The 23,599-nt window shown below is 33.2% G+C and overlaps 1 protein-coding gene across 6 annotated transcripts in view; it reads right to left on the reverse strand.

Moving 5' to 3' along the window:
• Positions 1 to 23,599, reverse strand: part of LOC125067606 (myogenesis-regulating glycosidase) — a 51,165-nt gene that overhangs the window by 13,965 nt on the left and 13,601 nt on the right. Inside the window, exons 1-3 of one of the 6 annotated variants that reach the window (XM_047676269.1) lie at positions 22,463 to 22,630; positions 16,571 to 17,140; positions 8,019 to 8,113 (exon numbers count right to left, since the gene is read on the reverse strand). In XM_047676269.1, the coding sequence (XP_047532225.1) occupies positions 8,019 to 8,113; positions 16,571 to 17,110 (635 nt within the window). In that variant the 5' untranslated portion in view covers positions 17,111 to 17,140; positions 22,463 to 22,630. Of the gene's footprint in view, positions 1 to 1,236; positions 1,350 to 8,018; positions 8,114 to 13,871; positions 14,248 to 15,410; positions 15,759 to 16,570; positions 17,141 to 18,191; positions 18,270 to 22,462; positions 22,631 to 23,599 lie in introns of those variants that run through there. The other 5 variants (XM_047676268.1, XM_047676267.1, XM_047676270.1 and 2 more) reach the window with 5 other exon arrangements.

The raw sequence follows: 23,599 nt of genomic DNA on the forward strand, positions 1-23,599 counted from the left end.
GTTTGAAGGGTGATTGATTTTAACTACAGGCATAAGGGACATGGTTAACACTTTAGTTTTTAAGGTTGGTTGCTCATTGGCGATGTAAGGAATGGTCAATATATCTTACGTTCGATTTACTTTAAAAAAGTTCAAACGATAGCGCAAGTGTGATAACGGATGTGATTTTTATAGTATAATTTATTTATTTTTTTAAAATTTTTACGTCCATTTAAAAGCAACTTATATTAGCAAGCCTTTTAAATGTATGGGCCTTATATTTGTAACGAGTTCGTACCTTACATAGCATAGGAAGAACGTCTCTATTTCCGACTTCGGCTATGGTGATCAAGCAAGAGAATCTTCTCAAGACTCTAGATCTAGATCTAGATCCAGTTACTCTAATACTTTTAAAGGGCGCCAAAATCGACATGACTTAAAAGAGTTCAGGCGCAGAACCATCGGCACGGAATTATAAACTCTGCCAAACTCCAGACTCCATGCATATTTAAAAAAAAAACACATTCGCAAAAACCAATAACTACTTAACTTCTAACGGCTCCAACCCAGGTCCTCGGACCGGCGTTATAAATTTGCAACTAAACCAACGAAGCAGTTTACGTATATTTACAATACGGATATTAATTAAGTTATGTAATATGTAGAATACAATAAAGTAATAAATATTATAAATAAAGAAATAAATATAGTATTATATGTGTTCATAAATTATGTATTTTCTATGTATGTGTGCACCTAGGTACGGCTCATAATAATATTATTGTACGTAATATATGCAAAAGTAGATAGTGTTACTTATTTTGAAATAAATTAAATACTGATCGAAACAGTTTCGGGGAAATTTCTATTTAAAACACACAATTAAACTAAAAATCGTTTTATTATTCAACACACTAGCGGGTGCTTAGTAACACTGATTTCTCCCTTATCATCATCGTTGGTTCGACATTCGTTAGAAGGAGATAGCATTATTTAACAAATCACCCCTAAACAGTGTTGTTATAGCCGTTAAGTTCTGAATATCTTTGATAAAACGAGTCTTTTCTCGATTACCATAAAGAATTATTATCCTAGCACACATCATTTAAGAATTTAATAAAAATTAAATTCTTAAATCAACGATTGCTAAGTTCGTTAGTCGTTACAAATTCAGTAGTCGTTGCTTTTAACTAATTGAACGGATTGATTAATTATTTACACTAAAGACATATGTTTCAAAAGAAAATAGGTACTCACTTTCAATGTAGTACAAGCACACGCATAAAGTTAGCACACAAACTCCGCGTCACAGCGCGTGCGTCAAGACATACTGACCGGCTTGACGTTAGTGGCAACGACATAGGGAAAACTAAACGTTCGACTATTTAGAGTGCAACATTAACTAATCGAAAAATCTCCTATTCAAATGTTTTATGTATATGATTTAAGTAACCTGCATCGAGGTTAAATATCATACGAGTTTAATAGCTCGTCGTTAATATTCTGAAACTTAAATTATCTTTGGTCTATACAGTTCTTAAGCCGTGATGGCCTAGTGGTCACAACAAGTGAATCTTAATCGAGGAATCTGAGTTCAAACCAGGAGTAAGCACTACTGAGTTAATTTGGTTAATTTGTGTGTCTAATTAATCTCGTACTCGGCGTTGAATAAATTCATCGTGATGAAACCTGCACGTTGTGGATGAGAATGTATCCACCCACCCGTATTGGAGTAGCGCGGTGGAGTAAGTTCCAAACCCCCAAAAAATGCGCTTTGTCGAGCAGTGGGACGTTAACTGAGTATTACTTTCTTTTTCTTTTATTATTTTATAATGTTTCCTGCGAATCAATTAAAATAGATCTTATAGTTTGCAAAATCGCGGATCTAATGCGCAAATTGGTAAATATTGTTATAAACAAATATCAAATATGCAATGTCAATCATAAAACACGACCCAGTTAGAATTAAAACTGTTCTAGGTCATTTTTTAATACTAAAAATTTTACTAAATAAATATTTATATGGATCCTAATAATTTATATATTTTTACGTGTAGTGGGTGGTCAAATGTGCGATTTGCTTGCTTCATGGCAAAACTTTGTGCAAGTCCGTCTGGGTAGATACCTACTGTTCACCAGATATTCTACCGCCAAACAGCAATAATTAATACTGTTGTGTTATATATATGTAATATGGGTGAACTAGTATAACTATGGTTACAAGGCATTAAAGGGAATGTAACATCTTAGCTCCTAAAGTTGGTAGCACATTGGCGATAAAATATTTCTTACAGCGCCAATGTCTATCACCGGTGGCGACCACTTACAATGGGGTGGCCTATTTGCCCGTCCATATTATCAGTAAAAAATCACGTGGATGATTTATTGAATATAAGTAAATACGAAATTAGCTATCTATTAATTGTATTTGATTAGTGAAACATTAGCTTTTTCGTTTTGAATCACAACTGTATCACGAGATGACCCAGTATTTACATGGTGGATAGGATTTCTGCAACGCCGTCTGGGTAGGTGCCGAATGGCAGTGTAACAACAAACACAAGAGATATAATATTATAGGGGATGATTATTATTTCCCACAGTTTTAATATCTATGGTGAGCACTCACAGTGCGTCTGTCTACCGGTGTTGTGCTTTGTACTGTTTGGCTATAGAATAAGTGATGCTGCCTACTCAAACATGCTCGCACCTTACTAAAAAAGTTACTAACAAAAGTTACAATAATACATTAAAAAATTATGTTTTAAAGTTTACATATTAAAAGGAACTTTTAATTATAAATAATTAATATTTGTTATAGTGTAACTAAGACAATAAATGATGAAAAAAGTAACGATAAAATTTTACGGAAGTTTGTTCGCGTCTAAACCATTAGTTTTTAAAGTAGTTATTTATTGTCAGTATAAAAGCGAGCAATGAATGTGTTAAGCACTTAGGATTAAATTTACATACATCATAATGCATAACACGTGTCAATGAATTTCAAATCACTTATTGCTTACGTATGTATTTGAATGACATTATTGTAGAGTATTTATTACTTGTCTAAGTATCTACATATAAAAATATATATGATGTACCTATATTTTTATAAACTTGTCTAATACGTTTATTAAAAAATTTCGGTTTAAAGTCTTCATGGTTCGATTTTATACCTATCACTATTATATTTTTGTAAGAACCTTCTTTTAATTATTTGTAATACCTGTGCTATAAGATTCCGCTTTTCAATTTTAAATTTAGATAAATACATACTATCTACATACATTGTTTTGTAAATAGTATTATATATACGTAACTATAATAGGCTGTAAATCCACCTCGTGGGCTAAGGCCTATTAGTAGGTTTGTAACCTATTCCACCACATGTGCAGAATTTCCAACGAACACAAAATCAATTATAAACACAAATTAAGCAAATGAAAATTCAGTGTCGCTTGTCTGGGATTTAACCTATAATTCGTAGTTTAAAACAACATTTTCTCAAAAAATAATAATTTCAACATCGTCATCTGTATTACCTAATTAATTTTTATACCTAACATTTACAAACGTTATAATCAAAATGCACGTTTAATTTAACCATTATCTAGCCCAAAAAATGTAAGCACTGAGCGTTAGCTAAATGCACCTTATTTTAGCGAATCAATAATATTTCTTTACGAGAGTTCTTTAAACCTTCATTATAGAAAGCTTAGAAACGTTTTAAATCAATCACCTCAAATCAAAACATTCTAAAAAAAACCGGAATTTTGTCTTAAATATTCATAAAAAAGTGTGACATTGATGATTATTGAAATCATTCAGAAAAATTAAAGAAAACCAATCAATCATGGAGTAAAACCATAAAAAAAGAGTCTCACTAATAATAAATTAGTATATAACCACACTAAGTTCATTATATATACGCCAAAGGCGCCGTAAATCACTGGTGTCGTGATGAATCGAATCTCGGACATCATGATTTACAACTAAGTAAGCCACTGAGTCAATACTTCGATATCCTTGAAAGGACTAGCAATAATATAATTATAAATAAATAAATGTATATAAATTAGTAATTCCCCGTATCGATCATATTGTGAGCAATTCATTCACTTCATTTGAATATTACATAACATTTATAATCTGATATCTCTATATCAGACGAGTCTTTTTCGTTTGTATTTAACGGACTCACATAAAATAATTATTGATATTAAACTTTTATAATTTAATAAATCCTGTATAAACATGTCTTGAAAAATATATATCTAAAATATTTCTAGAAAAATCTATACATATAGGATACTTCTTACTTATCTTCTCTACATAGTATAAAACAAGGTCGCTTCTGTCGGTACGGTTAAATCTTTTAAACTACGAAACTGATTTTGTAATGTAGGTATATATCAAAGCCCAACAGATGATATGCAGACTGTGTCTGCCAATATTCATGGCGATCGGTTAAAAGCTAATAGAAGTTTATGTGTGTCGGGTTACGATAATAATATATATAAATAAATTATTATTATTGATGACGTAAATGACATAAAAACTGCCTCATAAAAAATACGTTGAAACTTAAAAGGTGTTTGGACAAACAGTGTCGAAGTCCATAATACTCATATTGATTTATGAGAATAAGGTAACTACCAGCTTAAAAATAAACGTGCGAAGTCGGGACTTGTAGCTTTATATGAAAATATCCTCATAACATCCGTCTTGTATGTAAATATTTGCTACTACAGATATAAAGTAATAATAAAGTTATAATCATTGTTATTATTAAATGGACTTGCATTTTCAGTTTATTAATCATTTTAAGTTGAACGTGGTCTTCTTTTAACTCTATTTCAAGGCTGATCAAAACTAAAATAGTTTACAATAGTTAATTCTAACTCATTACATATTTTGGAAAAATACATCAACGCTAGTATTTCTGCTAGAGCCATTGCTGTAGGCTGTGAGATGTCATATAAAACTCGTATAAGCTTTTGTTCGTTTTCATAATATGACTGAGCATAGTATGTTTTATGATATTTACGCTGTATTACATGTATAATATGTATCATGTACAGCAAATATATTGTTTTACTATGAATTATTACAGTATAACTATTTATGCCTTTTGTAATATTTGCTTTTTGCCAATAAATTAGTGGTATTATAAAAAAAAAAAACCGCTTCTCTATAGGATTTTATAAGGTACCTTCGATAAGGTAAAAAATACACATGGTACACTATTTCTATTCTTCCTCATTCTTAATTTGATCTACATGGCAACGGAACATCCTAACTTGGCACTTTTTTTTTATAGTCTTTTGACATTGACATTACTCTCGAAAAAATACACGAATAATACTAAAGATGTCCTACTGACTGGCACGTGACATTTAGACACGGCAGCCATTCTTAAGAGAACCCAGCCGACGCAAAAAACACAATTGCACAAATAATTTATACAATATCAATTCCCACACTTTCATCATCCGATACCCGACTCCAAATCCGACTCTCCCGATGAGAGTTCAATGCTAAATACGACCGGAGTTCTAGAGAATACTATAACACTTTTTTGACAGCGACATAGCTAGGTCATTAAGACAGGATGCTAGCCTCAAATCCTTATACAAGCGTTTAATTCAATTGAGATAAAATATTCTACAATCGCGCCTGAAAATAATTTGATAGCAATTACCCATTTATGTTAAAGCTATTATTTGAGAAAATATATTTATAAATGTATAGTCCTTATTTTATTTTATTTGTATTTCGAATGCAATTTACTTGCGTCATTAAAATGACTGATTAATGATGGTAGAATTACCTGTCAACTAAACTGTATGTAATGTTTTTCTCATTTCAATCTGAAAGTGAAATGAGAATACATGTATACACACAATTTCATCGAGAAACCTAAGATCTAACTTCCAGTGCCCTAAAAACTCACATGAGTAACCTAAGAAAAACCCACTTAGAGTGACTTAGCAGAGTTCGTATCACTTTGTGATATAGGCAATATCTTCCTACGCATTAATTTTATTTCACGACAAGCAATAACTTCAGATAGTACCCATACTTATTCTCTAAAAGCATTACACTTTATTTCAGCGTGGTTGCGTAATAAATGTCAAAAGCAAGACATGATACAATAATGGTCAGTGATAAATCACCGTTGCACGATGTGTGTCAATTGCTTGTTTAGTTTAATGGAGGAAGGGTGCTCTGAAGGCTGAAGGGTTCTTGACCGGTTCTGTGAAAACCCAAAAGAAAGCTGACATTTATGAAAAATGTCTATTCTTACTTATACGTCTACGGCTTTACATAAAAATTTTGTTTAAGGAATTCTCTCTTTCTCGCCAATGTCGAATCACTGATGACTGAAGAAGATGATATTAACGAAGATGTAACCCATAGCTCAGTGGCTGGAAAGTTTTGTGGGAGTTTTCGAGTGCTTAATTTGTATTTATAATGATTCTCGTGCTCATATATTAAGGGAAACATTGTCAGAAAATATGTGCCAGTTCCAGTACCACTTGTATTATTACCAAGCCGCATTGATGCAACGTGGTGGAATAATCTTTAACTTCGTAAGACTTTTGTCCAGCAGTGAAATATTGTCAGGCTAACTAAGACTAACTTAAATTTTCATATGAATTAAATTAAATTTGTTAATCTCTCCAGTTGAATTAAAATATTTCATATTGTACTAGCTAAACTATTATATAATTTACTAGCTTAAAGTTTATTATACTCTACCTATAGAACACAAACCATCACCTCAATTTTACTCTCTCAAGAGTTGAATTTAAACAGTAGCCAGGGACATATCCCACTCCAGGACTCAGCTCCATACCAAAGTAAATCTAAATAGGTTCAACGATTAAAGCGTGAAGAGGTAACAGACAGAATTACTTTCGCACGTAGAATATTAGTATAAAATTATAAATTGCACACATCCAACGCGATGCGACGGATAATGCTCTATTATCGGTAAAACAGAACTTCGGTTATGAAGACAATCTTCGTACTTGTTACGGAAGACTATAATATTCGCCATCCAGCGTATGTTCTACATTATGATTAGGAAAAGGGCAGGAGATATCGGGTCAACGGACGAGTGCACTTCCTCATTAAGTCGCAGACATTGCGCACGCGCAGCGCTGACCGCGTGAACGCAATGCGACTTGACCACTGTATGATTTGTGATTTAGCCCTGGCTTTATTGCATTATATCGCATTTAAATGGTTTAATAGGAGGGAAAGGGTAACATACTCTCTACAGCTCAATGAGAAAGGCAATGAGAACATTGTATTGTATTCATTCAAATGTATATAAAGATCTATATATATTTACTATGATATAGTTTGATAGAAATGAGCAAAATAGTAAAAATTGTATTGTAGGCGAAACACATCAAAATTTAATTATGGAATAAATAAATAATTTATTTTATATAATCACGTAAATATTATCTTCGTATCTAGCAATCAGACATGTACTCTATTGGATGTAACGTTAGTCCTTTACTTATAAAGTAGTATAAACTCCGATTTCCATTTTAGATACTTAAAAAAATACGAATTTTCATCCTAAGTTTCACCCTCTTATATGAATATTTAAAAAAATAACATCTGTCTTTAAATTATCAACAGTAATATTGATACAGCCTTAATATTGATTTCCATAAATTCTTTCATCAGAATTGTCGAATTTTATGCAAATTCTCATCCCTCAACGCCCTCACGGAATACATTTTTGAAATTCCTCTCTACGTGCTCACCTACGTTCCATAAGGAACCCTTGAGCATAATACAGTATGTCAATCAGTCATTTTAAAATACTATTAATAAGTTTTTTTTAATCACTTTATTCCATACAAATGATTATGATAAAGAGAACTGTGATAGAATTAGTTAATTATAAGACTATTTAATTGAATCGAATTTGATCTATATTTGTATCTACTTAAGGTTTTAAATAAATAATTCTTATATAAATACATTTTAGTAAATGAATCTTAGTAAAATCTTACTTGGTGCGTTCTTCGTCTGACAGTACGTTGGATTCATCCGCAGGTGTATCGCCATCACTGAAGACGGACGCTGAACTTTGGTGATGTTCAGGGATCTGAGGACAAAAGTTAGAGTCAATTTTGTAAAGATACGTGTAGTATTTCATTTAACGATGAAGCAATTATATTTATGAAAAAAAAAGATTAAAAAAACTTCTGTTTTGTTATTGTATTTAGTTCGCTTTATAATCGACTTCAAAAAGGAGGAATTATCATTCGTCTGTATTTTTTTTTTTATTTAATCTGTTCCCAATTGGAGGCAACATTTCTAAGTTTTTTTCATTAACTTGTACCAGTCCATTTTACCAGGAATAAATTACATATAAATTTAATAACAACAGCTCTCTTAAGTCTCAAATCATTTGAATATATTCATTACTTTTGATGTGATTAACACATAGACATATTCTTACCTGCTCATAGGTACAGACTTTTTAAGGTGAATCAATTTGTGGCATTAGATCAGCAATTAACAGTCTACTTCATTTACTTTACGCTTTGTGTTGAGGTAAACAAAAAAAAATTAATTTTAGCCACAATTAACTATGCATTTATCAACTTAGATTAAGAACAAAACATGTAAATATTCCGTTTTGATCTAGATAAATTATGTATGTTTTTAGTCGTATCGGTCAACAGTCTGGTAAAGGGGCCGCTTTTGTTAAATGTTAAGTTACGTACTACTTAATTGTATGGTTACCACTGCAAGAAGACATTAAAGTGTACTTGTAAGAAATATTAATTCAATTTTTGTAAAACCAACTCGAGAAGAAAGACTTTCTCACTCTTAAAACCTGAACACAACAATACTAAGTACTGCTTTTTGTAGATGGTACCTTCTTAAAACTGCTCACACAAGGCCTACCACAAACTAAATTTAACACATACTTAAGATTATAATTACACTAACCATATAAATAACTCCGAGAGATTTTAAATCCATCACTCTTTATAAAAATGGTAATAAATACAATTTGTTAAATTTTCCAACATATCTGACGGCGTCTATTCTATTCTCTAATAACTTACTAATAAGTAATATTAAGGATTATATAATAATAATAATAACTTTAAAACGTAACTGTTTACGTTTCCCTCAACCGTGTCATTATCGTGAGTAAATAGAACTTCTAAATTGAGCTGCCCTTTTGAAATTAAATATTTAACTGGGTTAGTAACAAATGTTTCTTTAATCTTGTGTATAATTTATGTCTATTTGCCTCGTTGCTTAGTGGCTTCAAGTCAACTGCAAGTTCTAGCTTCATAAAAATTCAATAGATTTTAATGTCAAACAGTAATAACAAAATTGGCAGTGTCACACTCTCGGAAAGCATGTTGTTGCACTTTTGTTTTCATACACACTAGTGCAGCATCAGCCCCGTAATATTTGGTGAAGAATTATCTTCGTATTTAACTCGTGTAATGTTGATTATCGACTTATGGTGATAAGCCATTTTGATACCATATATCACATTCGGACAATCCACGTTCGTGTTCTGCGGTGAGTTTCTAGTTTCTTCTATCAGAAAACCTCTACTGACCGAAATTCGATCAACAGAACATTTCTGTTACTATGCTATGTTTTTGTAACTCTTAAACTGTTACTAGTTACTGCGTTTTAATTTAACATAGGTGTAAAATATTTTAATCCAAATAATTCGTATTTCTTGATAATTTAATTTTCTACGGCATAATATTTAAATAAAATACCTATTTTAGCTCTTTTCAATACAAATCGGGTATGGTTCTCTATCTCGTAGAAATTATATTAAGCACACACGAATGTAAGTCCAGTGTATGCGTTATCAAGTAGCCAGTCTTTTGTCTTATCGTGCTAATATTTACAATCGCTATCAGTACGGTATCTTTTAGATCCTAAGGAAAATACATTGTTTTGTATGAGAATAACGATCCTATTTGTAAACTAAGATAAAAAAGTTGTCCAAAGTCTTAGCAGCTCGTAAATGATCCACTTTTTTGCGAAAACCCCTGATTTTTGGGACAAGGCGAAATTTTTCCACCATTCTAATCCAATATGGGATGCTTGTGGCAAAATTGTATCCGATCATGCAAATTTATTTACGATAATTTTCTTCGCTGCTAAACTTCAAGTAAATTATGAACAGGTAACAATTAAATTTAAATACGTAATCTTCTGTTGAGGACAACTGGGTTAAGATGGCCTTCTATCTAGGCCATCTCCCATTCTTAAAGATGACTCCGCAAAATTGTTGTAAATATATAATGAAATGAAGTGGTCAATCCTACTATACAATTACTTATTTTCTTAATTAATTTGTAAATATTATGCCAATGCTGTTTCTAAGATCAATAAATAAAATAAACTAAAATGTCCAAATCCAGTCGTAATATATTATAGCCTAAAAGGTTACATAAAATTTAATTGAGTTGAAATCTCACGTATTTTGCCGTCGAAAATCTTCTATCGAGGTAGGTATCCATCGTAAAATAGATACCTCGAATAACTGACGGCAAAGGCGCTTCAGTCAATAGACTGTAGTTTTTTCTCATGAAAAAGCCTGAGGGCGAACATTTTACTCTCAGGTCTTTAGTAATTTTTTTTTGAAAGAATCAGACACGACTCTAGAGAGTTCTATTCGACCGCTGGGTTTACGTGCTTTCCAAGGCCTGTGATTGGATGACATCTGCAGTCTTATAAGCTGCGAAAGAGGCAAGGCTAAGTGTCAGCTCGTAAAATATTTGTCGGAATATGTAATGCGATGTTGGTATATGCCATGAAAATAATATCCTGAGGCCTACTTTCCAACTCAATCCTACTCCTGATTTGCATAATTTCCAAATGTATTATAAAAAAATGTCAATTTGTACATTTGTTATATTTTATATAGTTAATGATATATTTTTAAGTAAGTTGCTTAAAGTCGAGCGATTTTTCCATCCATCACCGCCACGAATTAAGGACATGCAGATGTATTGGTGCTTGCCATTGGATACACAGAATTTTTGGTCAGGAGACTCGTCTTACGGTCTACCCATTTGTGCATTAGCTTTTTTATCTAAGTCCTTTTTTCAACAAAGTCACAATAATGGTATCAAATGCAATTATTATATTTTTTTCTATATTGGGCGAAATTGAGTGGTTTTGTGCATTAGAAAAAAAAAATGTTCTCAAACCTTAGTAAGAGGAATGCAATCAAAATCACGTCGTTTCACACCGCGCATGTTGCACTAATGTTGCACTTATGTTGGCCTGTTGCGGTCTTAATGGAACAATTAGACCCGTTAATTAATTACGTCTGTCATGTGTCTAGATATAATATGTTACTTTGACCTGGATATATTAAATCCTACTTAACCTAATATTTTCATACTATACTTTTATTTTATGTTAATTTGGAGCGACATCAATATCAAAACTACTTTTCTAGTGAGTAGGCACTGAATAGCTTTTCTGATGTATGTATAATTAAATTGAATTTAAAGCTACTACCGACAAGACACTCAGTACTTAATATGTATGTAATTGTATCAATAAAAGTAGACTTATAAATTACTAAGACTCTACTTTTATATGCGTATATGATGATTATACAATTTATATGGCATATAAATATAGACATATTATAAGAAATTTAGGTCTTTATATAGACATATATATTAGGTCAGTGAAAGAGTTTAAAAATCAGTCATGCATGAAATTACTGAATAAAGCGCGAAAATACAAACATAGGTGCAACAAAAACAAACCTTATTATTTTGAAATTAATTACAAATGTATAATTCAATATTATTTGTAAATAGTTTGTAACTTTAAGCAACATTCTCAAGATATCAATCTATCGATATGTTCAAAATATTGTATCAGGAGCGGACGCACCCAAAACTGCATGGTCATATTTATTAAATAAGATTTTATTGCCCAGAAACCTTATTAGAAAGTAATAAGTATAATAATTGATGGATGGATAAAATTATAAATCAAATAAAAGTCTTCTAATCATATTGACAAAGCAGTCGATTATATTTTAAATATCTGAACTTATCGCTGGATAAAATTGTTGCTTTCAATCAAGGTATTTTACGCATCAACAAATTTACGAAATATTTAGAAGTTTCGAAAATGTTATAAATTAATAATTTTCTTATATTCTATATAATATTGGTAAACTGTGAGAAGATCGTGACCACCAAGAGCGCTCCTCGCGGACCGCGTGTGCAACAAATTGTAAATATGCATGGCAACAAAAAGTATTGTTCGTCTTGACCGAAGTCGACGAGTTACTAGCTCCATCTGTGTCAGCACCACTAAAATTACTCGTATAATCTATGTAGCAGACAGCTCCGGACCTCAACATAATAGTTCCGAACTATGCCAGCAGAGGAATATATAATCTACTACCGGCTTTTCTCGGACGAACAAAGTTATAATTAGTTAATTATCTCACAAAAATAATAACTTATTGTTTTGTCAACGGTTTTCTTGTGTGACAAAATTTTCGAAGATTTCATCAACCCTATTGGTTGAATAAAAATCCGTTAACTTTAGTTTGATTTATACAACTAGCTATGTATAAAAACCTGCCTTGTAGTCTGCCTGAAACATTTTAGAACGGCTGTCTTCCTATTTTCTAATAAAATGGAAGTACTTGCTCTAGAAGATTTATCAATTATGACTGCTAACGTTCAAACAAACGAACTCAGTTAAAGGTAACCGACATACAAGAGTAGGCAAATTGAAGTGTCAATGGACAGGTCACATCAAAACATAATCGATTAAGAAGAAATATTAAGTTCTTGAATGGGGTGCAAGTTATCCAGGTACAATTTACGTCGACCGACAGTTTCAGAAGACACAGAATTTCTTGGATTGGCGCCATTTGCGAGATGCCTAAGTCCAGCATTGGATCTCCAAACGGTGATTGATTTAATAAGTATATAATAATACATAACCTTAATTTACACGTGCACAGTCGCGGCAAATGACATGTATATAATAACAACATAATTAACACGTCCTTATGTTCGTTATCTTGACCGTTGTTATTGTTTGAAAATGTTGTAATTTACCTTTTGTTTTACCGCTTCCTGTGCTGCGTAACTGTGATATATTATGCACTGTAATAAATATATATATATATACCTAGTCATTACTACAAGGACGTCATTTTTATATAACAATATATTCATATCAACTATCAAAATTATCTATAAAATATAATTATTAACAATTAATGGTGAAGATTTCTTGTTGCCTATTAAGAAAAACATCTCGAGGAGTCTTGTATTATTTGAATGAAAACAACTCTTAATTTTTGTTTAAATTATATTTTTATAATAATTAAAAAAATATTCTACATACATGATTTTGCGATATGGTAGAGTGAGGTACCTTACACGAGTACAAATCCTTACTAGGTTTTGATTCCTAATTTGTTATAAATAAGACCTTTGTATGTAGCATATAATAAATATTTCCAAAAAAACATCATGCTCCATAACTTCTCCTCGAAAGGAAAAGGAGGCCTAAGTCCAACAGTGGGTTATGCCTTTGTCTCTTTTCGCCCGTCTGTCTGGATACCAAACCCATTCGTTACTCTATAAACAGTAATACTTTGGTATATCTTATCCCAATTTTAATAATGAATTATTCAGATCTCCCATAGTTGCATTTTTAAATGTTGTTGACCAACTGTCATTTGTCATGGAGGATAATCAGATTACTCAGGAGCCAGTACGTTCCCACAAACAACACAGGTGCTTATGTTTCTAAGTTTAATGCAAATTTGTAAGTCAATGGAACATTTTAAATACAATAAAATTAACACAATGTACCTTTTTGTCCAAGAAATTGTTGATACTATCAGAACTATTGGAACTGCACTCCAAGCTTTCGTCACTGTTGCCCAAACCCCCACAACCAATCCCACTTCCTGCCCCACTGTCACTCTTACTGATATCTGAATCAGATTCAATCCACAAAGGCGATCGGTATTTAAAAGTTTGAGCGAATGCGTTAAATCGGGACTCATTGTTCATTTGAGAGGTTGAGTATGAAGTTTTCATACTTTCCCTTTAATAATTAAAAAATAGGATAAAGTCTTCTAATTTGCAGATTAAATTTATTAGTTTGTATTCGAGAAGTTAATTGATAATATCCCAGAAATAACAATGAGCCGGGATTCGAGTTCTAAATTTGAATCACAATATTAATTAAAAATAATTTTTGAATGATCACATTCCCAAACGAATTTAAGATAACATATGATTTGTAAGATCACGGGCGCTGGATGTAGGCAAATAGACAACAGGGACGTTTAGGAGCGACCTTTAAGTTTTAGTGATGGGACAGTTATTGGTGGAGTAATCGTAAAATTATTAATCTTTAAATTTATGGACAAGACAGTTATTCAGGTCAAATATTTCTTGATAATAGACGGTCTGATAAGATAATAAATCTTAACGCAAATGACAAATCATTCTTGTGTTTCTTTAGGTATGTGTGGCATTTTCTCCCCGAAGAAATTCATAAAGATGCAACTAATTTTCTCTACTCTCATCATCAAACTCTACTATTGTTATTCTATTGTTGATTCATACCAATTATTTATTTTTTAATAAAATATAGTATATACATATAAAATAAAACGAGTTGCCACCATTCCACGCGGTCATGATTTATATAGTAACTATTTTTAATTCATATTTGTATATATTTAAGCACTTAATGTTATCAATTCTTATGTTAATAAAACGAGTGAGGCTTATATTGCAAGCTAAATATGTTTTCATTAAAAAAAAGTTAACAGATCATTTCTACAAAAATATCGTTACAGAATTGCACATCCCTCGACAGGATGTCGGTCAATTTTGTTAAGATGTGTCTCAAAACGAGTCGCAGACGTCTCTCGGTCGCTTATAAATATTTTATTGAAGAGAAAAAAAAATTCAATGTCTTCATAATTATTAACAAATCTTACAATCCAAATTAAACATTAATATTTTGTATATAATGTAGAAAGTGTTACGCAAGATTAATTAAAAACCATCAAACAAAAAAAATTACAATCATAATAATGATAAAAGACTTGACTTGTGTTTGCGTAAATAGCTTAATTGTTTTCCATAATTCTGCTTTAAGTAGATTACTTATCATTTAAATTTTGCTACAAAAGTCGACTAAATATTCTTTAAGATAAGATGTTTGAGATTCGTTGAAAGGCAAACTAGTAGGAATTAATGAAGTCACAAGACATTGTGTACTTATTCTAAATATATTCTTATCTGTTTATTTCATACTATCGATCATGGTACTTGTGTTCAATTACAATGATTGCAAATGTATGAAGTAGTCGTGGTCTATATTGTACTCACTTCATTCGATTGATTTTTCGAGTCCTGTCTTTCATAGTGCCTTAATCTATCTGGAACTGAAAGGGATGCCCGTGTGTAGTCTCTAAAGATAACTGGACTTGCCACCGATGGCGATGGTGCATGTTCACCTTGACCCGTATCATTCGCATCATATTCGGGTCCAAAAATTTTTATTTCTGGTGTCGATGAACGAAATTCTAATTTGTTTTCAGACACAGGGCTACCAACTCGGAAATGTATTTCAGATTTATTGGGTTCATCTTCATCGATGTATTGTATGTCATTTGGTGTTCTGTTCGCTTCATGGATCATTCGCCTAGTGTCTGGTGGCATTTGTACATAATCATGTGGGTACGACGGTATGTTCAGACGCAGGTCTGGCCTCTTTCTTGTTCTCATTGTTAATTTTCTTTTGTCTCATTCACTTCGAATTCACTTTAACGTTCGAATGTTTTCTTTCAAGAAAATATTAATATTTAAGTCACAAGATAAAACTTATCACTTGTCAAGGATATAATTTGGCGATCACGTCAAAGTAGGAAGTATCGCTACTCTAGATAAGCGAGGATACAGCGCATTTACTAAAAACTGTTGACCGATTATATGCAACGACAAATTTTAACTCGTAATATTATTATTGCAATTTAAACAATTGTATCACAGGGACAACAATTTTAAACTGAAGTCAATTTCTTTCTTGTATTTATCAAATTTGCCGCTATCATTTCGCGTTGATAAAAACTGACGCAAGATAATGAAACGACTGTCAAATAAATATTTATTTTATTGTTTGTTTGATGTATCATCTAAAGGCACACAACGATATTTGACTAATTTGACATTCAAGGCCTCAAGAAGATTATCTTTAGAGATCTTGGATAATTATCCTTAATTTTGACTGTACATTATTTTACAACGAAAACACGCCTAAGCAATGAAATATTTAGGTTATAATAACTAGGTTAATGACCCTTTAATTATATCATTTATTGCTGTAGTTATCTTGTCCAAATAATATTTTTTATTAATATTTCATATCTTTGTGATAAATTAAAGGAGAAAGTAGTTTATGTGAGTGTAAATTGTAATACCATTATAAACCATGAGACTTGAAAAAAATATAGTGTTCTTCGAATTTGTAATACGGAAGTAAAACTTACCTGATCTTGTGTGTTCCTCATGTACTCTTGCTTCAGCAATTCCATATTTGGCAGAGTCGGCATTGATATTGAATTCCTTCTTAGACTCGTTCTTCGTTGCTCTACTTCTCTTTCCACTGTTATCAAATCATCTGATTCCCGAGTTCCAAATGCTTTAGGCGTAGTAGGTGTCGTCTCAGATATATCAGTAGATTGGGTACTTGGACTTGTAGGTTTTGATGATTTAGAAGATTCGGGATCAAGTGTTATATAAAGTGTTCCTTCGGGCGTGTCTACAACGATTGTATCACTATTTGGAGAATGAACTGCACCTAAATCTGACGCATGAATTTTTCTATCTTCTTTTACATCAAATGCCTCAACATCATTTTTTTCTACGTCTCTGAGTCGTTTTGGTCGCATTGGTTCATTGGCTTTTACATGTTCTAGTTCGACGAACTCGTCGACATAAGGTATGTTTTTGTTCGATCGTATTTCGGGTGAATTGAGCCCTTTCGCAACATCTTCATGCGGAGCGTTGTTTATGTGTCGGTTTTCCATAGTCTCGCCTGATTATTTCATAGTAACAGTCTGAAAAAAGGGATTAACAATTTAGTGAGATTTATAGTAATTAAGCCAGTTGATTCCAAATTTTCAACTTAGTTTCATACGAGTATCTCTAGGTATCTTATGCGAAAGTCAACAGTTATCTTTTGACAATAAAGCATATTCCGTTAAGTGTTTAATATTTATGTTCGATGTGTATTGAGATGCGGCTTTATCTAGAACCTCAAAAATTCAATGATCGATGTAAAATAGGCGAATGCATAGAATACAGAAATGCATTAACTCCTAAGCTTATTACAGCTGATTTCAGACAACCGATTGATTTTAAATTTTGTGTGATTTTATTTGAGAACTTGAATCGTTATATTTATAGCATCCGGCATATATTGTCCTGCTTGTGTTAATTTATTCATACCTATCTCTACTGTATATAATGTAGTGGTTTCTAAAAACGAATAGTATAACTTACTTCAGAAAAAAAAATACAGTTTTCGAGTCTATTACTCGTTAACGTCCATTCTTATATGTAAGGATATTCATACACGCATGATTGAGCTTAAGTGATTCTGTCACTAAGTGTCCAGACGAATCCGCGAGGTGCTAATTAACTTAGACGACTCATGTCAGTACGGCACACTGAACACGTAAGAAACTTTACAATCAAAATACGTAACATTTACCATACGACTTTTTTAAGCAATCATACAAGCCATTCATATAGAAATTAGCCAAACACATAAAATGTAGTAATTTTTTAATTAATATAACAATTAATACTACAAAATTAAAATTACTCGTTTTCAATTGGTATTCAATTTAATATAAGAATCAAGATTTTTTTTAAAGATTTCAGATAATATTTACCCAAATATTTAATATTTTTTATACATCTAAAATATTTTACAAACTCACTCATTACGAAATCTCTGCGACTTAGACAATCACTAAGAGAGGTTTTTCGAAAAATTCAACTTCATGGAATTAAAATGGGTACTTTCGTATCTTGATTTAATATACATTAGCTACACTAATCAACACTGATTATCCTCAGATTCACAAAACAACATATACATACATTTTTAACTTTAAACACAGATATTTCTATAACAGATATTCCATTTATTTCCACAAATTTCCGTTACATGACGCCTCGCTTAATGCTATGTACACACTAAACTCCAGATATGTTTGCTATGATTATCTCGCGATTAACTTGTTCACACTCACCGTTTCGAACACACAATACGTCATGTACTTCCAGGACCTTGATGTGGTGATAAGAATTTCAAAAGTTAAATGTTGTATTCGATTAAATTATAAAATAATTTATCGCCATCAATGACCTGAGGATTGTATTGCGTTTAATATTGATTTAGAAGTGTAAATCTTTTCATGTGGGTTAAAATACTACTAGTTTTTAAGGTTGTTGGTACTTGGGGTTGACATCACAGGTCCAAACCCCGACTTGGGTCAATAAAAAGCAATTGAGTTTTCCAATTAATACACCCTCACCAGCGGTCCTGAGTTTGATACATGGCAGAGACATTCCACTGTTTTGGAAAGCCAACAAAGTTTTCGACTCCATCGTCTAAGCTCTCCGGTTGTCTCACCTTTGCTGTACCATGAATCATGAGAAAGAGGGAAAAAATGAATTTGTGTTTGCGGACATATTCTTGCACTATGACATTATCTTGTAATTGTTTGTGGTTAAGCAAACAATATTTTCCTATATTCTATTCGTCGCGGCTTTTCCCGCGTAGATATAGCGTTATGATTTCAGTTCGACCCGATTTTTCGAATCTAAAAAGGTATATGACCATATTTATTTTGTTTTTGGTTCGTATTATATACTGTTAGTGGGGATACTTTAAACAGGTCTGATTAGAAGAATTGGAGGAAGTTCAAATTTTTGCAGATAGAGCCTTAAAATGAAAACGAAGGTCTGTTCCACGAGTGTCATGTTTAATAGTAGCAGTGGCGTATGTGCAGGCTGATAATACCATTAATATGAATATAATCATAGTAGTTTGTCTGATATGTAAGACCACCAAGTAAAACCTGACCGATATTACCAGAATACATAATTTGAATTTCTCGAAAAAATTTCGAGCATTCATATTTTCACCATCAAATCAGAAATAAACAGTCGGAACTCCTAATAATAATCACTACATATATGTATATCATCCGAGTCTGTCTGTTTGTATAAAGTGAAAAAAGCTACCAAACAGATTTAAATACGGTTTTCACGAATACATGGAAGGCTTCATGACGGATAATTCATTACGATTATGTATAAATTGGCTGAAATATGTCGATGATTAATGAATATATCGGAAAACTAGCTGGTTGGGATTGTCGCAATAATTCTTACAGCGCGAATGACTATGGGTAGTGGTGACCACTTACCATCATAGTTCATTTGTCTCTTCCACGTATTTACTTACGAGTAGCGTACGTAGCACAGTGGAGCTATATATATATATATATATATATATATATATATATATATATGTAATAATAGGGTGAAGTCTTAAGAATATAGAGGCTTTTGCAGCAGTTAATCATTAACGGGATATAACTTTTCATTTTTATAACCTTCTTCAATCAACAGATTATTAAACACAAAAAAAAATCGTACCTAAAGAGGTATTGTATTTCATGACATTTCCTATAACATACATAAAGATAATAACAACAATTAAAGAAATATACCAACAATATTTACTTATTTATTTGAACTCTAATGCACACTACTAGAAAATAATACTGAAATCGCTTAGAACTAATTAATTTATATAATAGACGATCCTATCAATAATTAATAATTATAATTTCTTCCAGACAAACTAATCGAAAATAAGACTTTGAAATAAAACGACTAGATGGTGTAGTGATAAATTAATAATTAATAAATTAATTTATTCCGGATAGTATTCTAGGTAATAGACATCGAAGTATGTAATATATTTAGTTATTTATTTATATGTAACAACATTTACAATACTATGTTGACAATTATAATTAACATACAAAATATATAACCGTATAGATATTATATCTTTTTTAATATAAGAAATATAAATAAATAATAACAGATAGGTAGAAATCATTTTATAGAATCACATGTGAACGTATTATGTGTGTTTTTTTTTTTTTTTTTTTTATGTCATAAGGTGGCAAACGAGCAGGAGGCTCACCTGATGGAAAGTGACTACCACCGCCCATGGACATCTGCAACACCGGGGGGCTTGCAGGTGCGTTGCCGGCCTTTCAGGAAAGAGTACGCTCTTTTCTTGAAGGTTCCCAAGTCGTATCGGTTCGGAAAAACCGCCGGCGAAAGCTGGTTCCACAGAGTGGTTGTGCGAGGCAGAAAATGTCTTAAAAATCGCGCTGTTGTGGATTTTCGGACATCTAGGTGGTGCGGGTGATATTTGGAATTTTGACGAGATGTCCGAAGGTGAAATTCAGCAGCCGGGATTAATTCGAACAATTCCTCGGAACATTCCCCGTGATAAATTCTGTAGAAGATGCAGAGCGATCCAACATCTCTACGCAAAGCCAAAGGATCAAGCAGATCGGAAAGGGCTTGATCGTCGATAATTCGAGCCGCTCTACGTTGGATACGGTCAAATGGAAGGAGCTGGTACTGGGGAGCACCCGCCCAGAGGTGAGAGCAGTATTCCATGTGAGGCCGAATTTGCGCCTTGTATAGTCTTAGACGATGGGCCGACGTGAAATACTGTCTTGCCTTGCTGAGCACACCAAGCTTTTTTGATGCCAATTTGGCTTTGCCTTCCAATTGACCGCGGAACTGAACGAGACTCGAAACATCAACGCCAAGTATTCCGATACTAGCTGTAGCGGCTAACGGAATGTTCTCGAATCGTGGAGATACGACAAATGGTGTTTTTTTAGCAGTTAACGCGCAAACTTGCGTCTTTTTGGGGTTGAAGTGAACTAGGTTTAGCCGACCCCAGTTCGAGACTTTGTTAAACGAAGACTCTATTTCAGATACAAGTTTGTTCCGGTTTTCTTCGACGTTTTCCCGAGAAATATTAGCACGGCCGCTGTATGAGGTGTCTACGGTGCTGTCGTCTGCATAGCAATGAATGTTACTGATTTGCAACAAGTCATTGATATGCAGAAGAAACAGAGTGGGTGATAGAACGCAGCCTTGTGGAACACCAGCATTGACGAATTTTAAGTCAGAGCATGCACCGTCGACAACGACCTTGATGCTCCGATCTGCCACAAAACTGGTAATCCAATTGCATAATTTCCCGGGAAGCCCATAGGAAGGAAGCTTCGAAAGAAGCGCTTTGTGCCACACGCGATCGAAGGCCTTCGCTATGTCCAGACTGGCTGCTAATGCCTCCCCTTTGCTCTCAACTGCTTCCGCCCATCTATGAGTAAGGTAAACTAGAAGATCACCGGCTGAGCGACCCCGACGGAAACCGTACTGGCGGTCGCTAATCAGCTGGTACTCCTCTAGGTACCGCAGGAGCTGGCAGTTTATAATGGACTCCATTACCTTGGAGAACAAGGAGGTGATGGCTATAGGCCTATAATTGGACGGGTCTGAGCGGTTGCCCTTTTTAGGGATCGGATGCACCAAAGCAGTCTTCCAGGAGTTCGGGACGACGCCGAATGCATAGGATTGCCGGAAAAGACGCGTTAAGACCGGCGCCAACTCGGGAGCACAAGTCCGTAGCACGATTGGAGGGATGCCATCGGGTCCACTCGACTTATGAATATCCAAGGAAAGAAGTGCTTTACGAACTGCACTTTGCCGGAATTTAACCTCCGGCATCGTGGTATCACACCGCGGGATTGTTGGTGGTGACTTTCCTCGGTCATCCAGAGTCGAGTTCGCTGCGAAGAGAGAGCCTAAAAGATCAGCCTTCTCCTTCGCTGTATGGGCCAATGACTCACCGTCCTTGTGCAGAGATGGTAAGGAAGGCTGACAGAAATTCCCTAAGACAGCCTTGGCGAGAGACCAGAACGCACGTGTTCCTGAAGGGAGGCGCACCAGTCTCTCGCCAATTCTGCCAATGTACTCCGTCTTCGCCTTAGCAATCACGTTTTTGAAGGACCTAGAGGCAGAGTTATATTCCTTTCTGATTGCGCTGGTATTTACATCACGAGACGCTGATGCGTTAGCCCAGTCTTGGTAGCGTTCCCATTTTCTGCGTGAAGCCGTTTTGCAGAAACGACCAAACCAGAGCTGGGACTTGCCACCGATGGGGACCGCAGAATACGGAATGAATAGTTCCATACCCTGAAGTACCACATCGTGCGTGTTACTGTGTAAGAAAAAATAAAAAAAAAAAATATCGCAATTACCTGAATTCTGAAGCTTCATCCTAAGTGATCACCATGAAATACACGAACAATATTATTAAGGCTATTGTTAATATTCCATAGATAATATAGTCCAAGTTGAAAACGCACCAGAAACAATATTCTTTATCGTTAGGCAGACATTCCACGTTCTTCATTTTCGTATCAACGATTCTTTGTCAAATAACCTATCTATTAACAAATATTTATATTTTGTTTCGTATTTTTTCTTATTAAAATTATAATAACTACATAATTTGCTATTCGATACTTTATATTACGTATTATAAAATAAGGAAACGAAAATAAATCGATGAGGCGTTCTAAGCGTTGCTTGTATTCCAGTTTTATGAATCTAACGTAGTGTTAAAAAACTTTAATTGCATCATAATGGGAAAATTCTTAGTTTCCAAGGTTGCTATTAAACCTCTTTGGACGTTCAACGTAAAATTTTAACGTATTTTTCATGGACAACGTACATTTCAATAGTTATAGTCCAGTCATTGCATAAATTTTGAATATCAACTTAACCGAGAAAGACAAGTAATGGATATTACGTTCTAGAAAAGCTTAACTTCATATTGTCGACCAAAAAAGCGTTGTGCAATTTCCGCCATCTTGAAAAAGGGGTAAAATTTCCATTTGTTATAATAACTCGGTTCTCTGTTGGGATACGTAAATTCTTGTGGTCTATTGTAGATCTGAACGAAATTATTAATATAGATGACAGAAAATAATACTTCCTAACAATGTTATTCTTTGTGTCAACTTGACGGTGAGATGAATTGTATAAACAATTTAAGCACTTGAAGTCAATGCTTGACCGGATTTGACCCCGCGACCTTTACTTACGATACACGTGTTTAATCAACTATTACTAAGCAATATCTTTTATTACATATTTATTTAATAAAATATAGTTTTGATATTGTTGTTACAATTGCATACAACTTAGCGCACCTAAGCCACGAATCAATGATAAAACAATAAATGATCATTAAATTATAAAAATAATGAAGTATTCATATTATAATAATGAAATTGTTTATAATTATTCAAAAATGTTTACGTTTTATAACAAATTTAAAGCATATTATACTTATTTACTAATAAAGGTAGCCTATTAACTAGTAGTCTTAA

This window comes from Vanessa atalanta, chromosome 12, assembly GCF_905147765.1.
Source record: "Vanessa atalanta chromosome 12, ilVanAtal1.2, whole genome shotgun sequence".
Lineage (NCBI taxonomy): Eukaryota > Metazoa > Arthropoda > Insecta > Lepidoptera > Nymphalidae > Vanessa > Vanessa atalanta.